Genomic DNA, 20371 nt, shown 5'->3' with positions numbered 1-20371 from the left:
AATGGATTTGCCTAGTCTCACAATGGGAAAGAGAATTAAACGGTGAAGTTCTTGACTCGACAGATCTGATAAAGATTACAACAAAAACATTCTGAAGTTCCCCGATCCAGACTCGAATCCGAAACCACAGCAAACTAAAGACTTTCCTGCCTTTGCCACTGTCGACGATTTAGTCAAAATTAAATACCCAAATCAGGATTTCGGACTCAAATCCGAATCCCTCAATGCAATAATGAACACCCTAAACAGTTTTCCAAAACTCTGCTCTTAGACACCAAAAAGGCCTGTTTTAAAAGCGCATCTTGAGTTCGACCGGGTTTGCAATGGAGCGACCACAGACATAACAATTGCCGCCGTGTTTTGACCGCCCGGATTCGATCCCGGATTCCCCAGAACGGTCGGCCGGCCGCTGTAAACAGCAAGAAAAATAAATAAATAAACCGACAAACGACCATAACATAATTTTAATACTACTCAATTAAATCAATTTTAAAAAATATGGTTTAAATTATAATTACAAAATAAGAATATTTAAATAATTGCAAAAAGCAAAAAACCAAATGTATTTTCACGTTCGACCGAGGAGTGGCGCAGGTATACGTTTTAAAGAATGAAGTGCCGTTGAAAAAACAAACAGTAAATTAATAATATTAACGATGTCGAGTTTGGATGTAATCGTGAAGTGGAACGGTAAAGAATACGTCATAGAGAATTTAGACGGCAACGATACAGTCGGCGATTTAAAACAAGTCATACAACAGAAGACTGGTGTCTTGCCCGAAAGACAGAAGCTTCTAGGTTTGAAGTACCAAGGTAAACAATCGTTAATTACCGTTTATTTTAATATATTTAACTCTTTAAAGCCTTAAAAATGTAAATAAAGAAGACTCGAGAATAATAATACGTTAAAATTTAATTACTTTGGAATTTGTTTACATTATTTGACATATTTTGAGTCAAAGTTACTTTTTGGTTAATATCTGTATGCATGAATTAACTAAAAGTAACTTCTACCCACGTGTGTTGTGCGAGTATTGTTTGATGTTATTTGTCGGTGTGGTTACGCCTCTGAACGAGACCGTTGTCGGAGCTGTAGACTGTACCCGTGGGAGGAAAATAGTCGAGGAAACCGTACCTCTATGCCCGGACGGGGTCTTTCAAAATGGGTCCACTTCCGGGTTGCATTGCTCTGCTAAGGCTGTTGAGTTTAACTATTTGGTTTGTGTGACTGTGTTGGCTTTGAATGGCTCGCTTGAAGTTATATAGTTTTAGGGGGTGGGAGCTCGCCCCTACCTGGGTGCTGAGATGCGAGCACCGAAGCATGTGACTATGTGCAGAGCATTGGTCGATGCGAGTGATAGCAAGTCTTGATTGACATGGAGCGTGGAGAATGGGTTTGCAGTAAAGCTGACCTTTGGAGGTGAATATCTTGTGAAGGGCTACGTGTTTGGGTATGGTTTCATTAACTGTGTTTGCTTGTATTGAGGGGTCTATAACTCTGGGGATGGCAAATCCCTCGTTTGGAATATACATCTTACCAAATGTTCTCTACATTGTGAATGTGGATAGCTAGTAGTGTTGTGAGTGATGTCTGGATGCCAAGTGGTTACCATGGCAGCTCACTGCTCTGGGCGACCCGTGATTGAATTCGGATGGATCGAAAAACCCCGAGAATTTTTAGGTCCAGATATGTTGGGCCCCTTCCTTTGTTTCTTGGCTTTCCTGCTGTGGGCTTAGCCTAATTCCTGATGGATTTGTGGAAAAAAGCCCTCTTAGCAGAAAAAACAAAGATTCTTTATTTTATCACCTGTAGTAATTTTTCCTGTAAGGACTGTAAGGCAACTAAATGCTTTTCTAATCACTTTTAAAGCATGATGCAATGTGTTTCACTTGTTTATTATCAAAATCAAGTAGTCCTGTCTTCTATAAATGTATTACATCAAGTTCTCTCTGGTTTACCTCTCTCTTGACATTTATATTGGTTTCTGTTTAACTATAGTTTTAGGGATGACAGTCCTTCATTTTCTATATATTCTGTCAAATATAATTAGCAATGGTGGACTAAAGCAGTGGTCACATCTAACAATTTCCAGCTGCACAGGCCAATACAACTGCAACAAGCACAAGTTACACACGTCTTGTCATGGTCACAGTGTTTGTTGGCGTTGCAACTTGGAAACATGTGACCTCATAATAAACTAATAAAATCACAGTAGCTTGATTTTGATTGCTTTCATGAGTTTACCGATGATTTGTGTTTTACTTTAGAATATTTATGGAATTTTAGCCACTTTTCTTATTAGGATGGCAAGCAGTTCCTTTTCTGCAATGAATAAAAGAAAAAAGTGATCATTTTGTTAGAGCTGACAAGAATACATGAAGAGATAAAATCTCTGATAAAATGAAGAATTAAAATCCCACAGGCATGAGCCTGAATAAGCTCGATCAATCTTGATTCTGTAAAAGTATCAATCCTCTTATTCTCTACCATGATGAACTATTTTCAATGTTGTCACTGTATGATGTGGCAGTCGTGCCGGTTTTCAAAGGAGATTTACTAGTTAACGAGAACAGCTGTTGAGGTTGTATTTGTCTGCGTGGCTGGAAATTGCAAGGTGTGACCATGGCTTAAGGCTTTTCAGGCACAGCAGATTAGAGGTCCCCTCTGCATAATTTTACATAATCGTATCATCTAATAATGTCCTTTGTAGTTATAGAGTTAGTGAAAGATTTTAAGACAGTGCTTAGTAACTGTCTTAAAATCTTCATGAGTTTTTTCTTTCTGAAAATTTCTTTATTTGTAATGCAATTTCAGAAATGAAATTAAATAACAATGGTGCATTTGCAGATGCTTACATTATATAAGAGAAGTGTTAAATACAATAGTAGAATCAATATAAATTATCATTTAGTCATCAAATGCTTTTATATTTTTGAGTTCCAAATTTTTCCTGTCAACTTGTGTGAAGTAATATCAATCAACATGTTGGCTATTATTTTTTGGCAATGATCCTATCAGGCTAAAATGCACCAAATCTAGTACAAGGATACATCATTTAGCATTCAGAAAATTACTGCACTTATTGAATTCACATTAATTAGAGAATGTATTTAATAGTAAAAATGATAAATTGTTTGCAAAGGGAATTTTACATTAATCAGAACTCACTTGATAATGAGTCAAAATCCATAAGAAACTATGAGAGGATGAAATGAAAAGATGCTATTAACTGGGTTCCTACTCAACTGGAAAGTCAGGGAAAAATCAGGGAAAGTCAAGGATTTTCATTAGTGTTCTGAAAAAGTCATGGAAAGTCGGAATTTGTCAAAAAATCGGGGAATTAGCCTCCTTGGCTGCTTTGTCAATATTATGCTGACAATATTCTTGATTAAGTATAGCTGTCTGCAGGCAGCAAAAAGTAATATGATGAAATATCGCTTATGAAAAGGATGCAGAATATTTTTAGGACTCAAAATTTCCCCCAAAATTTACAAAGTACAAAAAATGATAAATAAGTTTAACTTAAATGTTATTATTTGTCATTTTTCATTTTAATAATTTTGATTGTGTAACAAAACAGTATTTGATTTATTTTCCTTGTTATTAATATTTTAAAGTTCAGGAAATTTATTAAGGGATAAATTTAATAAATATATACTATTATGATTGCATGTAAATGTATCTTATTGTACATGTATTATACAGGATTTGTTAATGAATAATAAATAAATAATGGCCTTTTTTTTCCAAAGCACATAGATTTATGATTGTGGATTAATAACAGGATAAACTACTTTAATAAAACAATTTATTATGATTAAAAAGTTGAAGAAGCAATAGCTTATGTGCATATTAAGTTAAATGCTGTGTAGATGATGAAAACAAACAAAAGCGAATGTTTTTGAACTCCTTCTGAGTCTTTCATTGGGGTTTTTAATGTTTCCTCAATGGATCTTCATTTTGGAATAAACATTTGAACAAGAGTTCGAATATAAGTTTGAAAAATTATTAACCATTTAAAAACCATTTCCACTTTATAATTCATAGATGTAAATGTAAAACTGGATTTAAAAATGTGCACTGCCTCCAACCGTCTGAGATGTTTCATGGGGATGTAGCGAGGATGAGTTTGGCCCCATTTGTTTTTGTTTGTTTTTGTCATCTACACACTGTAATTGGTTCAGAATACACGATTAACTATATCCCAGTGTGGTGAATGGTTGTTTAAGTTAAATGCTGTTTTATTTTGTCAATGTGCCATACTATAATCGACTTGAGGGTCGGGGAATTTGTACAAAGTTGGTCAGGGGAAGTCAGAGAATTTAAAAGAAAAATTAAAGTAGGAACTCTGTATTAAATTTAAATTTTTAAATGTTTTTAAGAGAAAAATTGTCAAATGAATTCTGTTTGACTTTCCTTTCCTTCTTTCTTTCTTTTGTGTACAAAGCTTGTGCTAACGTCAAATTGTGTTTTTTAACTTTATTTATCTGTCAATGTTACACTTTTGATTTGGATTATTATTTAAAATTATGTCGGAGATGGTCTCAAACGTATTAAACATTTTTAGGCATTCTGATAAACTGTAAAAATTATTGTAACCATCCAACATTGTTAATTTCTCTCAAGCTAATTGAACACCAATCTTCCAGAAGTATATAATAGAGTATTTTTTTTTTTTTTTTTTAAGATTTTAACCAAATTTTTATGTTTAGGGTGTCCACCATGAACCTGACACATTTGAAACTGTTGTAAAAAATCTACCACTCAGGAAGGTGTAAAGTAATGTACATTTTATGATGAAAAACTCAAAAAGTTTTATTAAAAATGTCAGTGAACCTCTACATGAGCTCCTTTTGTTGCACGTAGAACATTGAGTCTATACTCCATTTCCTGCCAGGTTCTTTCAAGCATCTCGGGCAGGACGGCAACAACAGCATTTTGAATACACACACGAAGATGTTGAAGATCACGAATTTTGACACCGGTGTAAACCTTGTCCTTGACAAATCCCCAAAAGAAAAAGTCTAAGGGTGTAATATCTGGCAATCGAGGAAGCCAAGAAGTGGTCTCCTCGATCGCACTTCTTGACAATCCCTTCGTCAAGAAGTGTTGTTTCCTTAACTCGAGAGTGTCCCTCGAGGGTGGCTCATTGCCAAACACACGACGAAAGTTCTGTTGCACTTGAATCACGGAATTTGTTTCAGCGTACCACCATACAGCTTTTGAGCAGCCATTTTGTGTTTGACTACTGCCATGCCACCTACAGTCACTTTGGCGAGTTTTCAAAATTACCTATACAACTTGCACAGTTTTTCCGCCTAATGAAATGCACGACATCTGATTACTGCCTTGCACTTCGATATGGCAGTCGAAACAAATGTGTCAGGTTCATGGTGGACACCCTGTATTATAAATATGAATTTCTTTGGTTTTTTTGAAAGGATGTGTGACTAGTTATTAAAATTTTTAATGCAAGCTAATACTTTATTTCAAATAGTTTTGATCCTTTTTTTTTATCACTTGTTTAAATTTTAACAAAAGTTTATTTACTTAAATATATTTTTCAAAACAAGTTACAAATTCTCTTGTACTGTTAGCAATGGGTTGGACGTCGCTGCACTATAGTGAATGAAAACTAAACGAAGTTACGTTAAGTGAAATATTCCTATAAATTTATTTATAGAAGAGGACCGATGAAGAGGCTGGAAACATTTTTTTTTTTTTTTTTAAATAATTGCTGGAAGAAGTATTTTGTGTGTGTGTGTGTGTGTTGTCATCTATTTCATTTAATATCTCAGGACAGGGTAAAGATTAAGTAACAAAATTTGGCATGATAACTTGTATAAAAGGGACATTTGTGCTATTAAATTTTGGTGGTTGAAGTCGAGGGGTTGGGAGATAGAGGGATCACATGTATCTCAAGTGGGGACCAGACTTAATGAAAATATTACTCATTATTGGCATTTATAATTTTTTAAAAACTTATCTTGACTCTCAAAATGAAGTCTTTTGTGTTTTTTTAATCATTAATAATATAAAATTTTTTAATAAAATATATCATAACAGATGGTACTATGCACAAGTTTAACTTTGTTCCAATGTGTCTTAGTGTTTCTTAACATAAATATTTTTTCACTGGGAAAGATATACACCTCATTGCTGGACTTTTTTATGTATAGTTTTAATTTTATCCTCAGAAACTGTGCAAACTTTTTGTTTCCTGATATATCAATAATTGTAAACTTTTAAGGGACCGTTTCAGAAGGGGGTCTAAGTAATTTGACCAAAAGTAGTAGTTGATTTCCTCCTGGAAGGGAGTATGGTTGACGACTACTAATTAATACTAGTCTACTATTAATATTTGAAAAGTAATAGGTTGTGATTGCCCCTCGTGTGAGCAAAGTTGCTAATCTTAACACTCGAAAGACTTCATATGACATGTTTTAATCAAGAAAATCTTATAAAAATGCCAGACTAATTGCTTTTGTATGATGATAAAGTCATTGAAAGACATTGTACAAACTAAGTGGGAAGTATGTCCTCGTCAATATTGCATTTATAGAAAATTATTAGAATTAGTTTGATTTATTTGGTTATGGCAACACGACATGTGAGTGATATGTCGAGGGAGACTCACCCTGGGAAGACTTTTCTGTGAAGCTGGTTTCTAGGTATTACTAATGTGAAGGGTACCTGGAAAACTTTTGTTGTCCATGCCCGAACCCATGACTGACTACCAGTGTTTGGTGGTTTTATCCACTCAGCTACAGGAAAAACACTTATTAGAATTAAAAAGTATCATTTGGAAATGAAAAGTCCCGAGTTGTTAGATGTGGAAAATTAAACACACAGACTTTTCATGGGGTAACATTTTCTATTTCTCGCAAGCAAGTGCTATGTGCTACCTGTTGCAGTAACAATATAGCAGGTCTAATTTGCACTATGTCATTGTCGCAGTAATCAAATGAGTATAATATATATTTTAAAAAATTATATCCTTTTTGTAAGAATTATATTTAGTTTATTATTTTTTTAAATTTTTGCCAATAGATAGTGCTATGTGTAAACCCAGAAAATTGAATGAAATTAATTGATATATAGAAATCCAATTGATAGTGTGGGGTGGGATTTATAAAAGTTATTATCTAAGTTAGAAGTATGTCAATGTAAATGCCGAGTTTTGTAGCAATTGGTCAAATGGCCTAGGTGTGCATAGCAAACAAACAAACATTTTTATTTATCTATATATAGCTAAAGAAATTTGTGTTTTATTTTACCAGGTAGTCAAGCGGGTGATGATGTTCAGCTTTCACAACTTAGACTTAAGTCTAGAACTAAAATCATGATGGTCGGAAACTTAGAAGAAGTTATAGCCGACGCTACTGCCACTCCCGACGATCTTCCAGTTGTCGTAAACGACTTTGATATCGAAGAGGATGATGTTGCCGTCGAAAACAAAGATATATTTCTTGCCAAAGTCGAAAAGAGAATAAGGGAATATGATATAAAAATATTAAATCAGCCCCGCGATGGAAAGAAGCTACTCGTATTGGATATCGATTATACTCTTTTTGGTAATTATTTATTAGTTAATTACATTTTTAAAGTTTGTTAGAATGGACTCTGTTATGATTCATTAAATTTCTATTGTTGCAAGGTATAAATTTATAAACAGTTACAATTTATAGCAATTTTTAAGAATTGTGACTTCTAATGTTTTTTTGCACAAGGGATGGATAAAAGTCTATAATTTATTCATAAATTTTTAATTTTACACAATTTTATGTTCGCTTATTTAGCCTATAATAGATTCTTGTACAGATTTAATAGAATCTGATACAAAGTAATAATAGAAAGTAGTTAAACACAGGGTCTGTGAAAAAGAATGCTACCATTTTAAATTATCTAATTACATTAATTATTATTCAAAAACATTGTAATTTACATTAAGATATTGGAAATTTTCCCATTACAATTTCTCAAACTATGCACCTCATGTCACATGGCACATATTAATCGATACCCAAATTTTTCCTACACTTACTATGACATATCTGTTGTTATAATGGATATGTCATAGCGAGCAGCAATAATACTACAGCTCCTGCAGATTACTCATGCTGCATGATGTGTGATTCTGACTTTGCAAACTTCAGAACACAAAACTTCTTTGTTACAAGTTGTCACTTTTATTCAAAACACTTCCTAGAGGGTGTAGATAACAAGACATTCGAATGCAGACGGGAGATGAAACTCAGATAGTATACGTCGCATACTTCTCGGATAATAAGATAATTAATTATAGTAATTTAAAATGGTAGCATTTTGGAAACTCTGTATTAGTAACATTTAAAGTTCAGCATCAATGATGATAATATTCACCGAATTCTTTGACATTCTACATCGCAAAGTATGAAGGTGAAAAAGATAAATACAAACTCGAAAAATAATTTGTAACTTTACATTTACACTGATATTGGCTAGTAGTTTTCAATAATTCTACTATATTTCAAGCGATATAACATTGAAAGCATTTAATAATTTCAATACCGTCTCTTGGAAATAATATGCAATACAATTTTAATAACAGATTTTTGTTTGCAAGTATTTAAAATACAAAATTGTTTTTTTGAACTTTCTTGTTTTTCTGAATTATCTTTTGAGATACGTTAAATACTCTACTTTGACTGAATATTTTACCTTCTTTCACTAGAAGTTTGAAGTCGTGTTTAAATTCATGTAAGATACGTACTTAAAAGTGAAAATTATATTAATTATTTTATCCACAAAGTAATTTTTTTATTGTCAAATGGAAACACGAAAACTTACAAGTAACAGAATTGAGAAATAATGATTATTATGTATGTTAATGTGGCAGATTCACGATGGTCGAATGACCGAGTGGTTAAGGTGACAGCCTACTGCTCTAGGGAACCTGGGATTGAATCTGGATGGGTTGAAAACTCCCAGGAAATTTCTTAGGGAGGGTGGTCCATCCAAGTACGTCGGGTTCTGTCCTTCACCACCCAGCCTCTCCACTGTGGTCCTGTTCAAACCCGTAATGAGCTCACTAAAGAAAAAAGGCCTTCTTAGTGTTCAGACTGAAGAGAGTTAAACAACAACAAAAAAAAAATACAAGAAGACTTCAAATTGCTTTTGCATTTATCTACAAATGACTTACACAGTTATCATCTTGTAAAAATCATTGTTATTAATCTGTCAGATTTTCTTAAATATAAATTTTCACTTTTTTGCTATTTTTTACTTTCTTAATTAGTAAAATGCAAAAAAAGTTTCTGTATAAAATTTTATTTTATTTAAAAAATGAAAAAAAACTATTTTAGTTTTAGTTTTAAAAAAATTATATTATTTTCTTATTTACTCGACAGATGGCTGTATTCCGGGTAAATTTTCCCGAATTTTTAGGAGCCATTCGACTTTCAAATAAATTTAATTATTATTATATTTGGTAAGCCTTTTGTTAATATTTTAATGTTTTGTTAAAAATTAATCCAAAATTTCTTTTCATTTCATTTGGTCGCTCGGTAATGCCATGATTCTGTTTCGTCATTAAATACCATTCATTGTGTGACAATTACAGAAATTTCGTTACGAACTATCTTTTTGTTTTATTTTTATACAAACAATTACTCAACTCTGCTAGACAATGTGAGTGAAATTATTCTGTTAATATTGCACAATATAACTCACTTTCCAGGTGTTAAATTAAAAACGAAAAAGAATCAAGTTTAAATTTGAGTATTTTATTCAAAAATAGTCAACGTGGACTTATCTGATTAATAGGACTATTACACTGGTGTATTGGTTATTAACACAAAGAGGAGTTCTTAATCAGAAAATCAAAAAATCTTTATTTTTTCACCTGTAGTAGTTTTTTCTGTACACATAATATATGTGTTTCGGGCAAATTGGCCCCTCTTCAACAGTTTTTCTACCACGATGTTCTAAAAATGTATATTTACAAATATTTAATAAAAAATAAAATAATTTAAAACAGGCCCGATAATAAAATATTAAAACTTACAGATTTCTTGTATTTAATTACTTCAAAATATGCGTGAATCACACTCAGAAGAATTATTAATATTACATTGTACAAATTCGTGTTACTACATTAAAATAATAAAAAGGTTAATATTATATTTTTAAAAATACAAAGATTTTTCCAATTGATTAAACTTGTGCGACGATCGCCTTTCTCGCGAACTTATAAATTACCCGTCGCTTGTTTCCTTCGTCTATTTATACTCTTTGGCTTATTGCTTTCGTCATCAATTATGCTCTGCCATTGTAATAGTAACGGATATGAAATAAATTTAAACAATTAAAATAAAGAAAAAAGAAAACAATAATTTTAAACGTCAATTATTTGAACACATCTATATAAAAAGACAAAGCAATAGAATTAATAATAATCCGGGACGTGAAATCCGACAATCGTGGCAGAGCATAATTGATGACGAAAGCAATAAGCCAAAGAGTATAAATAGACGAAGGAAACAAGCGACGGGTAATTTATAAGTTTGCGAGAACGGCGATCGTCGCGTAAGTTTAATCAATCGGGAAAATCTTTTTGTATTTTTAAAAATATAATATTAACCTTTTTATTATTTTAATATAGTAACACGAATTTGTACAATGTAATATTAATAATTCTTCTGAGTGTGATTCACGCATATTTTGAAGTAATTAAATACAAGAAATCTGTAAGTTTTAATATTTTATTGTCGGGCCATTTTTAAATTATTTTAGTTTTTTATTAAATATTTGTAAATATACATTTTTAGAACATGAATTTGTATAACATAGTATTTGAATTTAAACTTGTTTCGTTGTTTGTTCTTCTAATTTTACATCAGGAAAATGGTTTATAATGTATGTCATTAATAGTATGTAGTGTACATACAATTATTCTTTCCTTTGATGGATTAATTACTTTCTTGATTATCATATAAACAAATTCAAATTAATTTAGATAATTTTCCATTTTGTATGGATCTTCAGTCTATTCTAAGATTCTGTTTCACATCAGATGTCTGATTTGAATATTCTTATTCTTATAATAGATTTCAAATGGGAAATGTTCTATCAGTCACCAAAAATGCATCTTCAAGCTCTTAACAAATCGCTAATGTCTTTGAAATTCTTTTCACTAAATCTGTGGTTTCCAATGCAATCTGCAATAGGATCAGTTGACATGGATGGTGTATAGGAATGATTTCTCAACTTATTAACTATGACAGATTATGGAGATTAGATCAGATTTAAATCATACTGCCTAAGGTGGCAGGTCAATTTTATCACACGGCTAGAATTTGATTAGAATAGATTTCCTTATGTAAGTAGAGAGTGAATTCCTGGGCTTTACATAAAAACTGAGTTAATTTGAATTTGTAACTGTTAACTGTTATGAAGCAATTTCTCTGACATTTTTGTTGTGTTTATATAAACAAAAACACTTCCTTACTTCTAATGTTTGCAAAGGATAAAATTTTAATTACAAAAATTAAGTATTTTAAATGCAAAAAGTACTTTAACGTGTTTTTTTTGTTAAAAGTTTTATTTTATATTACAGTTTACGATAATATAAAAACAAACTTGACATTTATTCTGATATTTAGTTATAAAAATAATATAAAATAATTTTTAGTTGTATGCTACCGAACAAAAAATTGAAAGTTATTGGAGCCATTATGAAAATTTGTCAATATTTATAGGAATTTATTCTAATGATTAGAAATTATGATTTAAATTAAGTTTCTAATAAGCTTCTTCTAAAAAATGCTTAAGTTAGAAAAGGAATAATTCATTTATAAATTTATAAAAGATCATGTTTTTTAATAAAATGTATTAATGTTAAAGATACAGGATTTTTATAAAGTTCCTATTTTGTATAGAGAAATGAAGGATCAATCTTTTACGTTTAATTAAAAAATAACATAAGATATGCACTTATTGAATTTTAAGAATGAAATTCATGGACTTTTTTCTGCCATGTGACCACTAACAAGATCTTTTTAATCGTATCCATCATTTGGATGGGCCCAACAAACACACAACATAACAACAACAACACATATATAGAACAGATTACCTATGAAAAATTACTGTTTTCAATCCAGACAAACCAGATTCTCTAGAGCAGTTTTATCAATTTTTCTTAATAGTTGCACTCCTACTTCTTTTTATAGTATACTTTAATACATATTATAGTTATAGTTAATTTAAAATGTTACGTGTATAATTAATTTAAATTGTACATAATATTTTTAATAAAATGATTATAACCATATTAAATAAATAATAATTTTAACTACATATGAATATATGATAACTTTTAATAGTACATGTAAAAAGCATTACGATGCTGTTTGTTTTTATATTTCTTGGCACCTTGGTCAAAAATCTCTGCTCTAGAGCAGTGGGCCGACCACTTTGGCCGTCCGTGAATCACTTGGCATAGTTAAATCGACTATCAATGAAGCAATGCAAATTGGCATTCTGAGTTATTTCATAATAGAATTTTATATTGTATTTACTTCACTGAGATGTGTGGTGGTCTGGATGTTCAATTTATTGTTAACAGATCTTGTTCTTTTGAATTTATTCAACAGTTCACATAATGTTTTGTCATTAGGTCATAACTTACAAAATCTTTCAGACTTCTTACTAATTTTATTATATTTCTTTTTTTGAAAATGCAATACTATTACAAGTTACACTTTATGCAGTTCAACAAAAAAAAAAAAGAATATTTTATCAAAATATATAGTGAGTTTATGAACTTATCGTGTAATCTCTTCTGTCATAACATGTGTTTCTAATGCTTGAATTTGTTCATATGTGGTAGATAAGTAAGGAAGTACCAAAATAAAAAGCTGTGTTAACTCATATTTGATTGTTTACAAAGTGTGTGTGCTTTGCAGGGCCGGATTTACATAAGGACATTTGGGGCCTGTGCCCAGGGCCCCCACAAAATAGGGGCCCCCACAAAACTATGTTTAAACATAATTTTTTCCTATTACTGCGACAGCCTAGTGTGGCCTAATCATGAGGGCCACAGGCAGAAGAAAACCAAACCCGGGAAAAAACCTATGAAACATCGGAAAATTTCGGGAAAAAATTTTACATAGGTATTTTTCAATTAAATTAAAATAATTCGTTTTACACAATAAAATATACATGTATGTTTACAATAACCTTATTTTTAAATGAAATTTACAACTTCCTAGTTGAAATCTAGTTGAAAGTATAGTACTTTGTAAATTTTCTAAATCATCAAATTTGCCTACTCTTAAAGGGGGGCCCACCGAATTTGTGCCCAGGGCCCCTGGATTGGTAAATCCGGCCCTGGTGCTTTGCACTGTGAAGCAACACCAGGTGAATGCAAAAAATGCCATTTAGCTGAACATCATAACCACAGGAGACTGCACAAAACACACACACACACACCCCTATACCTAATTTATATTTTTTCTTGATGCAGTTTACACAATGCATTATCATACAAGTGTATATTGTTACATTCTTTCAAGTTTATTGTATTTAAAACAGTATTCACTGTTCCATACCATGTATAAATGTATTTAATACAATATCTCAAACATGAATAAGTTTCCTGGTTTCATGGAGTTTACTGGTAATCCTGACAGTAAAGAAAAAAAGGAGAGCTTTAACTATTCAAAAACTTGAAATAATAATTGTAAGATTACACATTTTGAGTGTTCTGCCTCTATCTCTATTTTTCTCTTAAACCCGACTATTTGTGTTGTGCAAAATTCCATAACATAATGATTTTTAGCAATGTTTATACTATTATAGAATAAACAACTGTACTTTTATATATTATAAAAACAATGTTTTGTATTTAAGCTTGTGTACAAAGAAATATATATTAAAAGTAATATTGCTACTTTAGAGACATTTACAATACCAAAATAAAGCAATGAAGCAATAAAAATAATGTTTAGTAGCACAGATTCATTAATGCATTACAATTCAGTTTATTCTAATGCATTTTGTAGTCATTGAATATGAAAATTAGCAGTTGCAAACATGTTAATCAAATTTGTCAAATTGTAATTGGTGATTTTGTTTTGTACCAAGCTTTCTCTTTCAATTGCAATTTCATCTGGACTGATTACAGTACGCATAACGTCATAAGAAGCGACCTAAATTTTGCCGCAGACTGCATGCTTCCACCCGGCGTAGTCTTTGCTCAGTAAATGTTTGTAATTACGGGAAAAATTTATAATCACTCCACATCTCTGATTTACTGGCTAAGCTTTACATATGTAAACAGTTTATACGACTGGATGAAGTTCAAATAAATACACCAACATTAAAAATCCAGTAGCAGAATGCACTATAGTAGACAAAACAGAGATTGTAATGATGATAGCAATAATAAAACATAAATTATGTTTTATTGGAATGAATTATTTTAATATTTTAAGTTTAAGTGTTCTTGAGGTTTGGTGGCTTATTTTCAAAGAGAATTCTAAAATTTATTTTAAGAGACTTGTAAGACAAATTGTTTTCATATTCTGTAATTGACCAAAAGTAGAAACCATTGTTTCCATTTAATTAAACATACTAAATTAGTGTTTTTAATGTTTTTTTGGTGTTCTAATTTTAGATTTTTGAGCCTTGTTGACCAAAGATTAATTGGCAAAGTTCAAAAATGCTTACTGCTTTTAATTATTTGAAGAATTTGTCCCGATAAGGCATAATTTTCTTGTAATTATATAATGTATGAGGGATGGTCCATAAATTGTCTAACTCTACTTTTGTACTTTTCAACTATCATCCTCATCCCCTGTAACGTTTCATAATGCCGTCACGTGTATTCACCCACAAAATGATGTAAGCGTATATGCTCTATTGACTCCCCTTTATTGTACTAAGGAATTTGGTACTGAACATTACATTATTTTATGATTTATGTGTATAACGCTCAAAGCAATGACATAAACAGTATGTTTTGCTATGCAACACTTTCTTTGTTTGCATATTAGACAATAAGTGTTATAGATGAATCTGAGAAGTTGTTACCATAGTTTAATCCTTATATTTAATGAAAAACACCTTTGAATTTAAAGACTTTAGTGTCACTTAACATTTTGTAAACACTTCCAACTTGTCATAATGCTTTGTAATAATTACCTTTGTACAAGTTTAAATTTGGACAATTTAAATATTAAACTTAAAAGAGAAAGTAGCATATGGTTTATTGCAGTGGTTCTGAAAGTCATAGATTTGCAGACCACTTATAATACCCATCTGTTTCTTATCCCGTAAAAATTAACTTTCGTGATGAAATATTTTATCTATATATAACAGATAAATGGTGCATAAAAATATCCATTTCTTTGGCCAAACAGCTTGAAATTGCATTTTAGAAGAATTATTAATCAATCTGCATACAACCTGGCACATGCTCGGGGACCTTCTGCAGTCCTTGGACCAAACTTTGAGAATCATTGGTCTATAGAAATGCGTGTTTTGAAGTCTGTGGTTTAAATGCAGATCATATGTATGGTAAGTTTATCTTAAAAGGTTAGAGTGGTTAAAGGAATGTAATATCGTCAAAGAATATGGAACACCGATAAATGTTACAAACTACAAATATAAATAATGAATAACCCAATCTTTTAAAATGATTACTGGATTATATTGGGCTGTATTAATGTTGGTACTAAGAATTATTATTAATTAATAGATTAATGTAGCTCTATATAATCTAGCAATTATTTGGCATCAGTAGTAGAAATTGCAGAAAACTAGTTTAATTTTCATAAATGGATAATTTGAATTTTGTTTTTATTCCTTTCAGTGTTCAAGTTAAAAAGATATTGTCAAGTATTTTATTATAAATTGTTCAGTGACAGTGTTATAATTTTACTAAACAGACATTAGATGTGCACAAAATTTTTTTTTGTTTAAAAGTCTAGTACCTGTGTTTCCTAAATTGTGTTGCAGTTATTGGACAATTCAAAATAAAATTAAACAGTGTGGTTCCAACAAGAAGATTAATGTAAAATTTTTTATTAGTTTTTTGAAAAACTGGAATAAATTATTTTTATTTTAATAAATTTCAAGTGATTTAAAAGTCTCTACATGTAGCCAAAGTGTTTACTTCATTTTACAGTTGCAAGTCACAATATACGATATGTGGGTACCATTTAAATAAATGTGCATATAAATCATCTCTCCCATTTGTGGCAGATGCCTGTTAATAGCACGTGATGGGATGGCCAGTTGATCAAGGCAGTCGAGGCTTTGGCCTGTCATTCTGGGGACCCGGAATTGAGTTTGGGTGCCAAAACCCCTGAGGATTTTCTGGGCAGTGGTCTATTCAGGTATGTCGGGCACCGGCTATCCCCAGTCCGACCAAACCAACGATAGACTCGAATAAAAACTCTCTTAGTGTCTGCAGGGTGGAAAGAAAGAGAATAAACCATATAAAAATCATATGTTATACATGCATAAGCATTACAAGCATGTCTTTTGGATGTCTGTCTTGTGTAGACTTTTGAATCGTTCTGTATTTAAAAATATATTTTAAATATTACTAATGTTTATCTTAAATATTTATGTAAATTTTTGCATAAAATATTTTAAACTAATAAGTAATTTGTGCTATTCAATAACAAAATCCATTATTATTTTATTACAGATCATAAATCTACAGCTCAGTCTGCTGCAGAACTGATGAGACCTTTCCTGCACGAATTTCTGTCTTCTGCTTACGAAGACTACGATATAGTAATCTGGTGTAAGTTTCCTGTTTTTTCCCCATATTTTTAAAGAAAATCATGACTTTGAGAATCTGTTACTAAATATTTAATTTTCATTGCATAAACAGAAACTTGTCAGAAGATATTAAAGTCACTTTAAGCTAATAATTATACATTTTCATGTATAAACAAACAGTAACTTAATTTAAGCTGAATACTGTCGATTTATTGAGCTGTAATTCCACAATTTTTATAAATTAATTTTTACTCTGTCTCCCAGAGTTTGGATCGTTTGATCAGAACATGAAGCAACAAAACCCAATTATTAGTGATATATTTGATTAAAACGTAACTAAACCTCATTAGACTCTTCTAGAATGTTTTAATAATTATCGTTTTTAATCTACAGCCGCAACCAATATGAAATGGATAGAAGTAAAGATGAACGAGTTGGGAGTGTCTTCTAATCCCAATTATAAAATAGCATTTTACTTGGACAGTTCGGCGATGATCAGCGTCCACACGCCCAAATACGGATTAGTCGACGTGAGTTATTAAAACTGACTTTTTATTAGAAAGTATGTTACGTTAATCATTGTAATATAGTTAAGCAATTTCTTTAATTTCATAGGTCAAACCTCTCGGACTCATTTGGGGGAAGTTCGAACAGTACAACAACAAAAATACGATCATGTTCGACGACATTAGAAGAAATTTTTTAATGAATCCTAAAAATGGATTAAAGGTTGGTTTGGTAAAGATTATAATAATATATATAAATTATTGATTATTAAATTTTGTCGTTAGATATATACGTCGTATAATTTATATATCGATTCGTCGTTCTTGAATCGATATATAAATTAGTTATATTGAGATAATGAAGGTATATTATGTACTACCAATAAAATTTTATTAGTCTTTCTCGTACTAGTTAAATACGGGGTGTCCAAAAAGTTACCGTGTGGTGGAAAAGGTTTAATTAAAGTGTTAATAAAAGTGAAGTTTTGTGTACAGCAAATGCCAGAAATGCCCCAGAGGTTTCATACTCTGGGGGAGCAAGGTCTGAAAACTTAGCAGGCCAGATTATGTGATAAGCAAAGAAGTCATCCAAAACTGTATAGTCCAAAAACCAGAATGTCCGCGAGGGAGGGAGTGGTAACACCATCTGCAAAGTTGGAAATGTAGGTTTTGTACGCAATGCCATTTGTGTAACTTTAACGTCATTCTAAATTTCTCAGTGCAAGATAACTTTTTGGATGTCTTACACTAATAAATTTTTTTAACGTCACACTTATGAGAGGAATTTCTCTCACCTTTGGAATCACTTGATCATGAATGTATCATTTGAATCAGTCTTGATATTCAAATTCAGTTTTTTATGGTCAATTTAAACTTTACTATTTTGGATTCAGTTCAAAGTCTTTACGTTGCAAAATCTCCAAGTTGCCCTTCGAAACTCTAATTAGAAAACAAAAAACATTTTACGAAGCAATTTGTTTACTTATCTAAAGCTCACTTGCTGCCGACTCTTGATTCATTTGGATTTTAAATATTTAATATTTGTTTAAATAATCATTCCAAAAAGCAGAAGTTTCTTATATTATGTGTTTGTTGCATACTTTCCCAACAATTTATCACTAAAACTAATAATAATTCTATAACAATGATAAAAGTTTGAGTCCAAAAGAACTTCGGAAACAAATTACATTTCATTTTCTATTTTAGAGGAATTGCAATAATTTTAGCGAGTTAAATCTTTTCATCTTCCAAATTTTCATTCAAAGTACTACATTAGAAGTTAAATTGCATAATTAAATCTAACTATCGAGTTTTTGCTCAATTCTTGTTGAAAGACTGAAATTATCGGTATTTACTTTTTAAAAAAGCATTTATAAATCACGGACCATTTCAATTAAATGTTTATAAAATATGGTCTTAACCACGACGATAGCTTACGTATTGAAATTAAACTAGTCGTATTTTGTAAATTAATAAATATTTTTATCGAATGCAGATTAAACCTTTCCGCGACGCCCACAGCAACCGTCAGCATGACAAAGAGCTGTTGAAATTAGCAAAGTACTTGAAATACATCTCGAAACTCGAAAATTTTGACGACTTAAACCACAAACATTGGGAAAAGTAAGTAAATATTGCCGAAATAATTTGTTCGTTTTTGAATTTTTAAATGCTTAGAAATAAAACTGATTTATTTTCTTACCCCGTGGCGGTCATTAAGGCCTTTACTACACATCCATTACAAGTCGGACCAAATTTACAATAGAATAGTCACGCGACAAAAGATAGACAACTGGAGCCAGACTCGTAAAAAATTCACAAGGATCCAATCCCAAATTTGCATCCACTGTGAATTTGCAATTTATGAGACATTTATTATAAAATACGGCAAAATATCCAGAGTAAAGAACAGAAAAATTCACCATTTGTCGATTAAAACTAGTTATAGGCTAACAATACAGGGTGCCTCAAAAATAGTAACCAACGTTTATTGTTCACATGTTATTTTAAGTGTCAGTGCATGAAACGGCAATGTATGCAGTTGAAATATAATGTTTGTGCATCTCTCTGTGGTAGACATCCTACATTAGGAACATGTATTGTGTTGAAGGACAGCATTCAATTTGCGAAAGGAGGATTTTCACCAATGCCACAGCGAAAGATATTCGGCAAACCGAACTGTGCTCGAAACAGGACGGCAGAGATATAGAGCAGGTAGCAACGATAAAACTAGATATTACTTGTTAGTAAAGTGTACAACGTATTACTTTCTTGCAATTTGGTTACCTGTTTTCTGGGGCCACTCTGTGGTAATTAAATGCGCTTCCGTCGACACTTCATGTTCGCTTACCCCCCTGAAAAGTTTAGTATGTAGTGCTTTAACGAGAAAGCTTTTCTTACATCAATAAACGTTTTCTAATTATTGCCCGAGAAACTGATGAGAATTTACCAAAAAATATTTTAATGTATAAATATACAAATTTTATAAACACAATTTGAGTTTTGAATGTTTAAATGTGTATTTATAGTGAACTGTAGATCATACTTAAACACTAAACTCAAATTGAACGAATTGTTTGGCACATTCTAAATGTCATTCACCACCATCTTCAAAGTCCCTATTTTTTAAATAAATTTCTGTACGTCTATAACGTAATTAATTAGCGATTTATTATTAAATTTTGCAGGTATCTTCCTTCCGAAGCAAAGAAAGACAGTTTTAGACTATGGCAATAATAAATTACCGAAAGATTTCTACCGAAAAAGCGATCAAAATCAACATTCTAAGTTAATTATTTCACTCATTTGAATCTATGTTCCAGTACAAACTATGTAAATTTTTGTGTTTATGTGTTTGATACACCATTAGAGATTTGGGATGCCGAAAGTGCTGTTTAAATGCTTAAAATGTTGATAAAAAAAAAAATTACAAATCGCCGCATTCTTGTACATTTATTTTAAAAAATATAATAAAACCGCCATTTTTTTTTCTTAAACTTTCTTCGTTTATTAAAACTCTAGACGGGGGGATGCTCGACAGTCGTTTAGTTGCTGTTCCTTTCACCAGATGTCGGAGCTTTGTATCAAT

General features: G+C 31.3%; 1 protein-coding gene across 1 annotated transcript; it reads left to right on the top strand.

Moving 5' to 3' along the window:
- Window positions 1–578: 578 nt before the first annotated feature.
- Window positions 579–20279, top strand: Ublcp1 (Ubiquitin-like domain-containing C-terminal domain phosphatase 1). Its single transcript, XM_067276829.1, has 7 exons — window positions 579–813; window positions 7282–7575; window positions 16701–16799; window positions 17171–17307; window positions 17393–17506; window positions 18779–18906; window positions 19971–20279. Exons 1-7 carry the CDS (start codon window positions 657–659, stop codon window positions 20017–20019), a joined length of 978 nt encoding a protein of 325 aa, XP_067132930.1. The 5' UTR covers window positions 579–656; the 3' UTR covers window positions 20020–20279.
- Window positions 20280–20371: the final 92 nt, after the last annotated feature.

Source organism: Centruroides vittatus, unplaced genomic scaffold, assembly GCF_030686945.1.
Source record: "Centruroides vittatus isolate TY-2023 unplaced genomic scaffold, ASM3068694v2 contig_717, whole genome shotgun sequence".
Classification (NCBI taxonomy): Eukaryota; Metazoa; Arthropoda; class Arachnida; order Scorpiones; family Buthidae; genus Centruroides; species Centruroides vittatus.
Note: the sequence above shows the minus strand (reverse complement) of the source record. Positions and strands in the feature narration are given on the sequence as shown.

Coding starts and splice junctions, on each gene's coding strand:
- Ublcp1 (XM_067276829.1), top strand. CDS start 657: ATGTCGAGTTTGGATGTAATCGTGAAGTGGAACGGTAAAGAATACGTC. Junction 814..7,281: donor TCTAGGTTTGAAGTACCAAG/GTAAACAATCGT, acceptor TTATTTTACCAG/GTAGTCAAGCGGGTGATGAT. Junction 18,907..19,970: donor AACCACAAACATTGGGAAAA/GTAAGTAAATAT, acceptor TAAATTTTGCAG/GTATCTTCCTTCCGAAGCAA.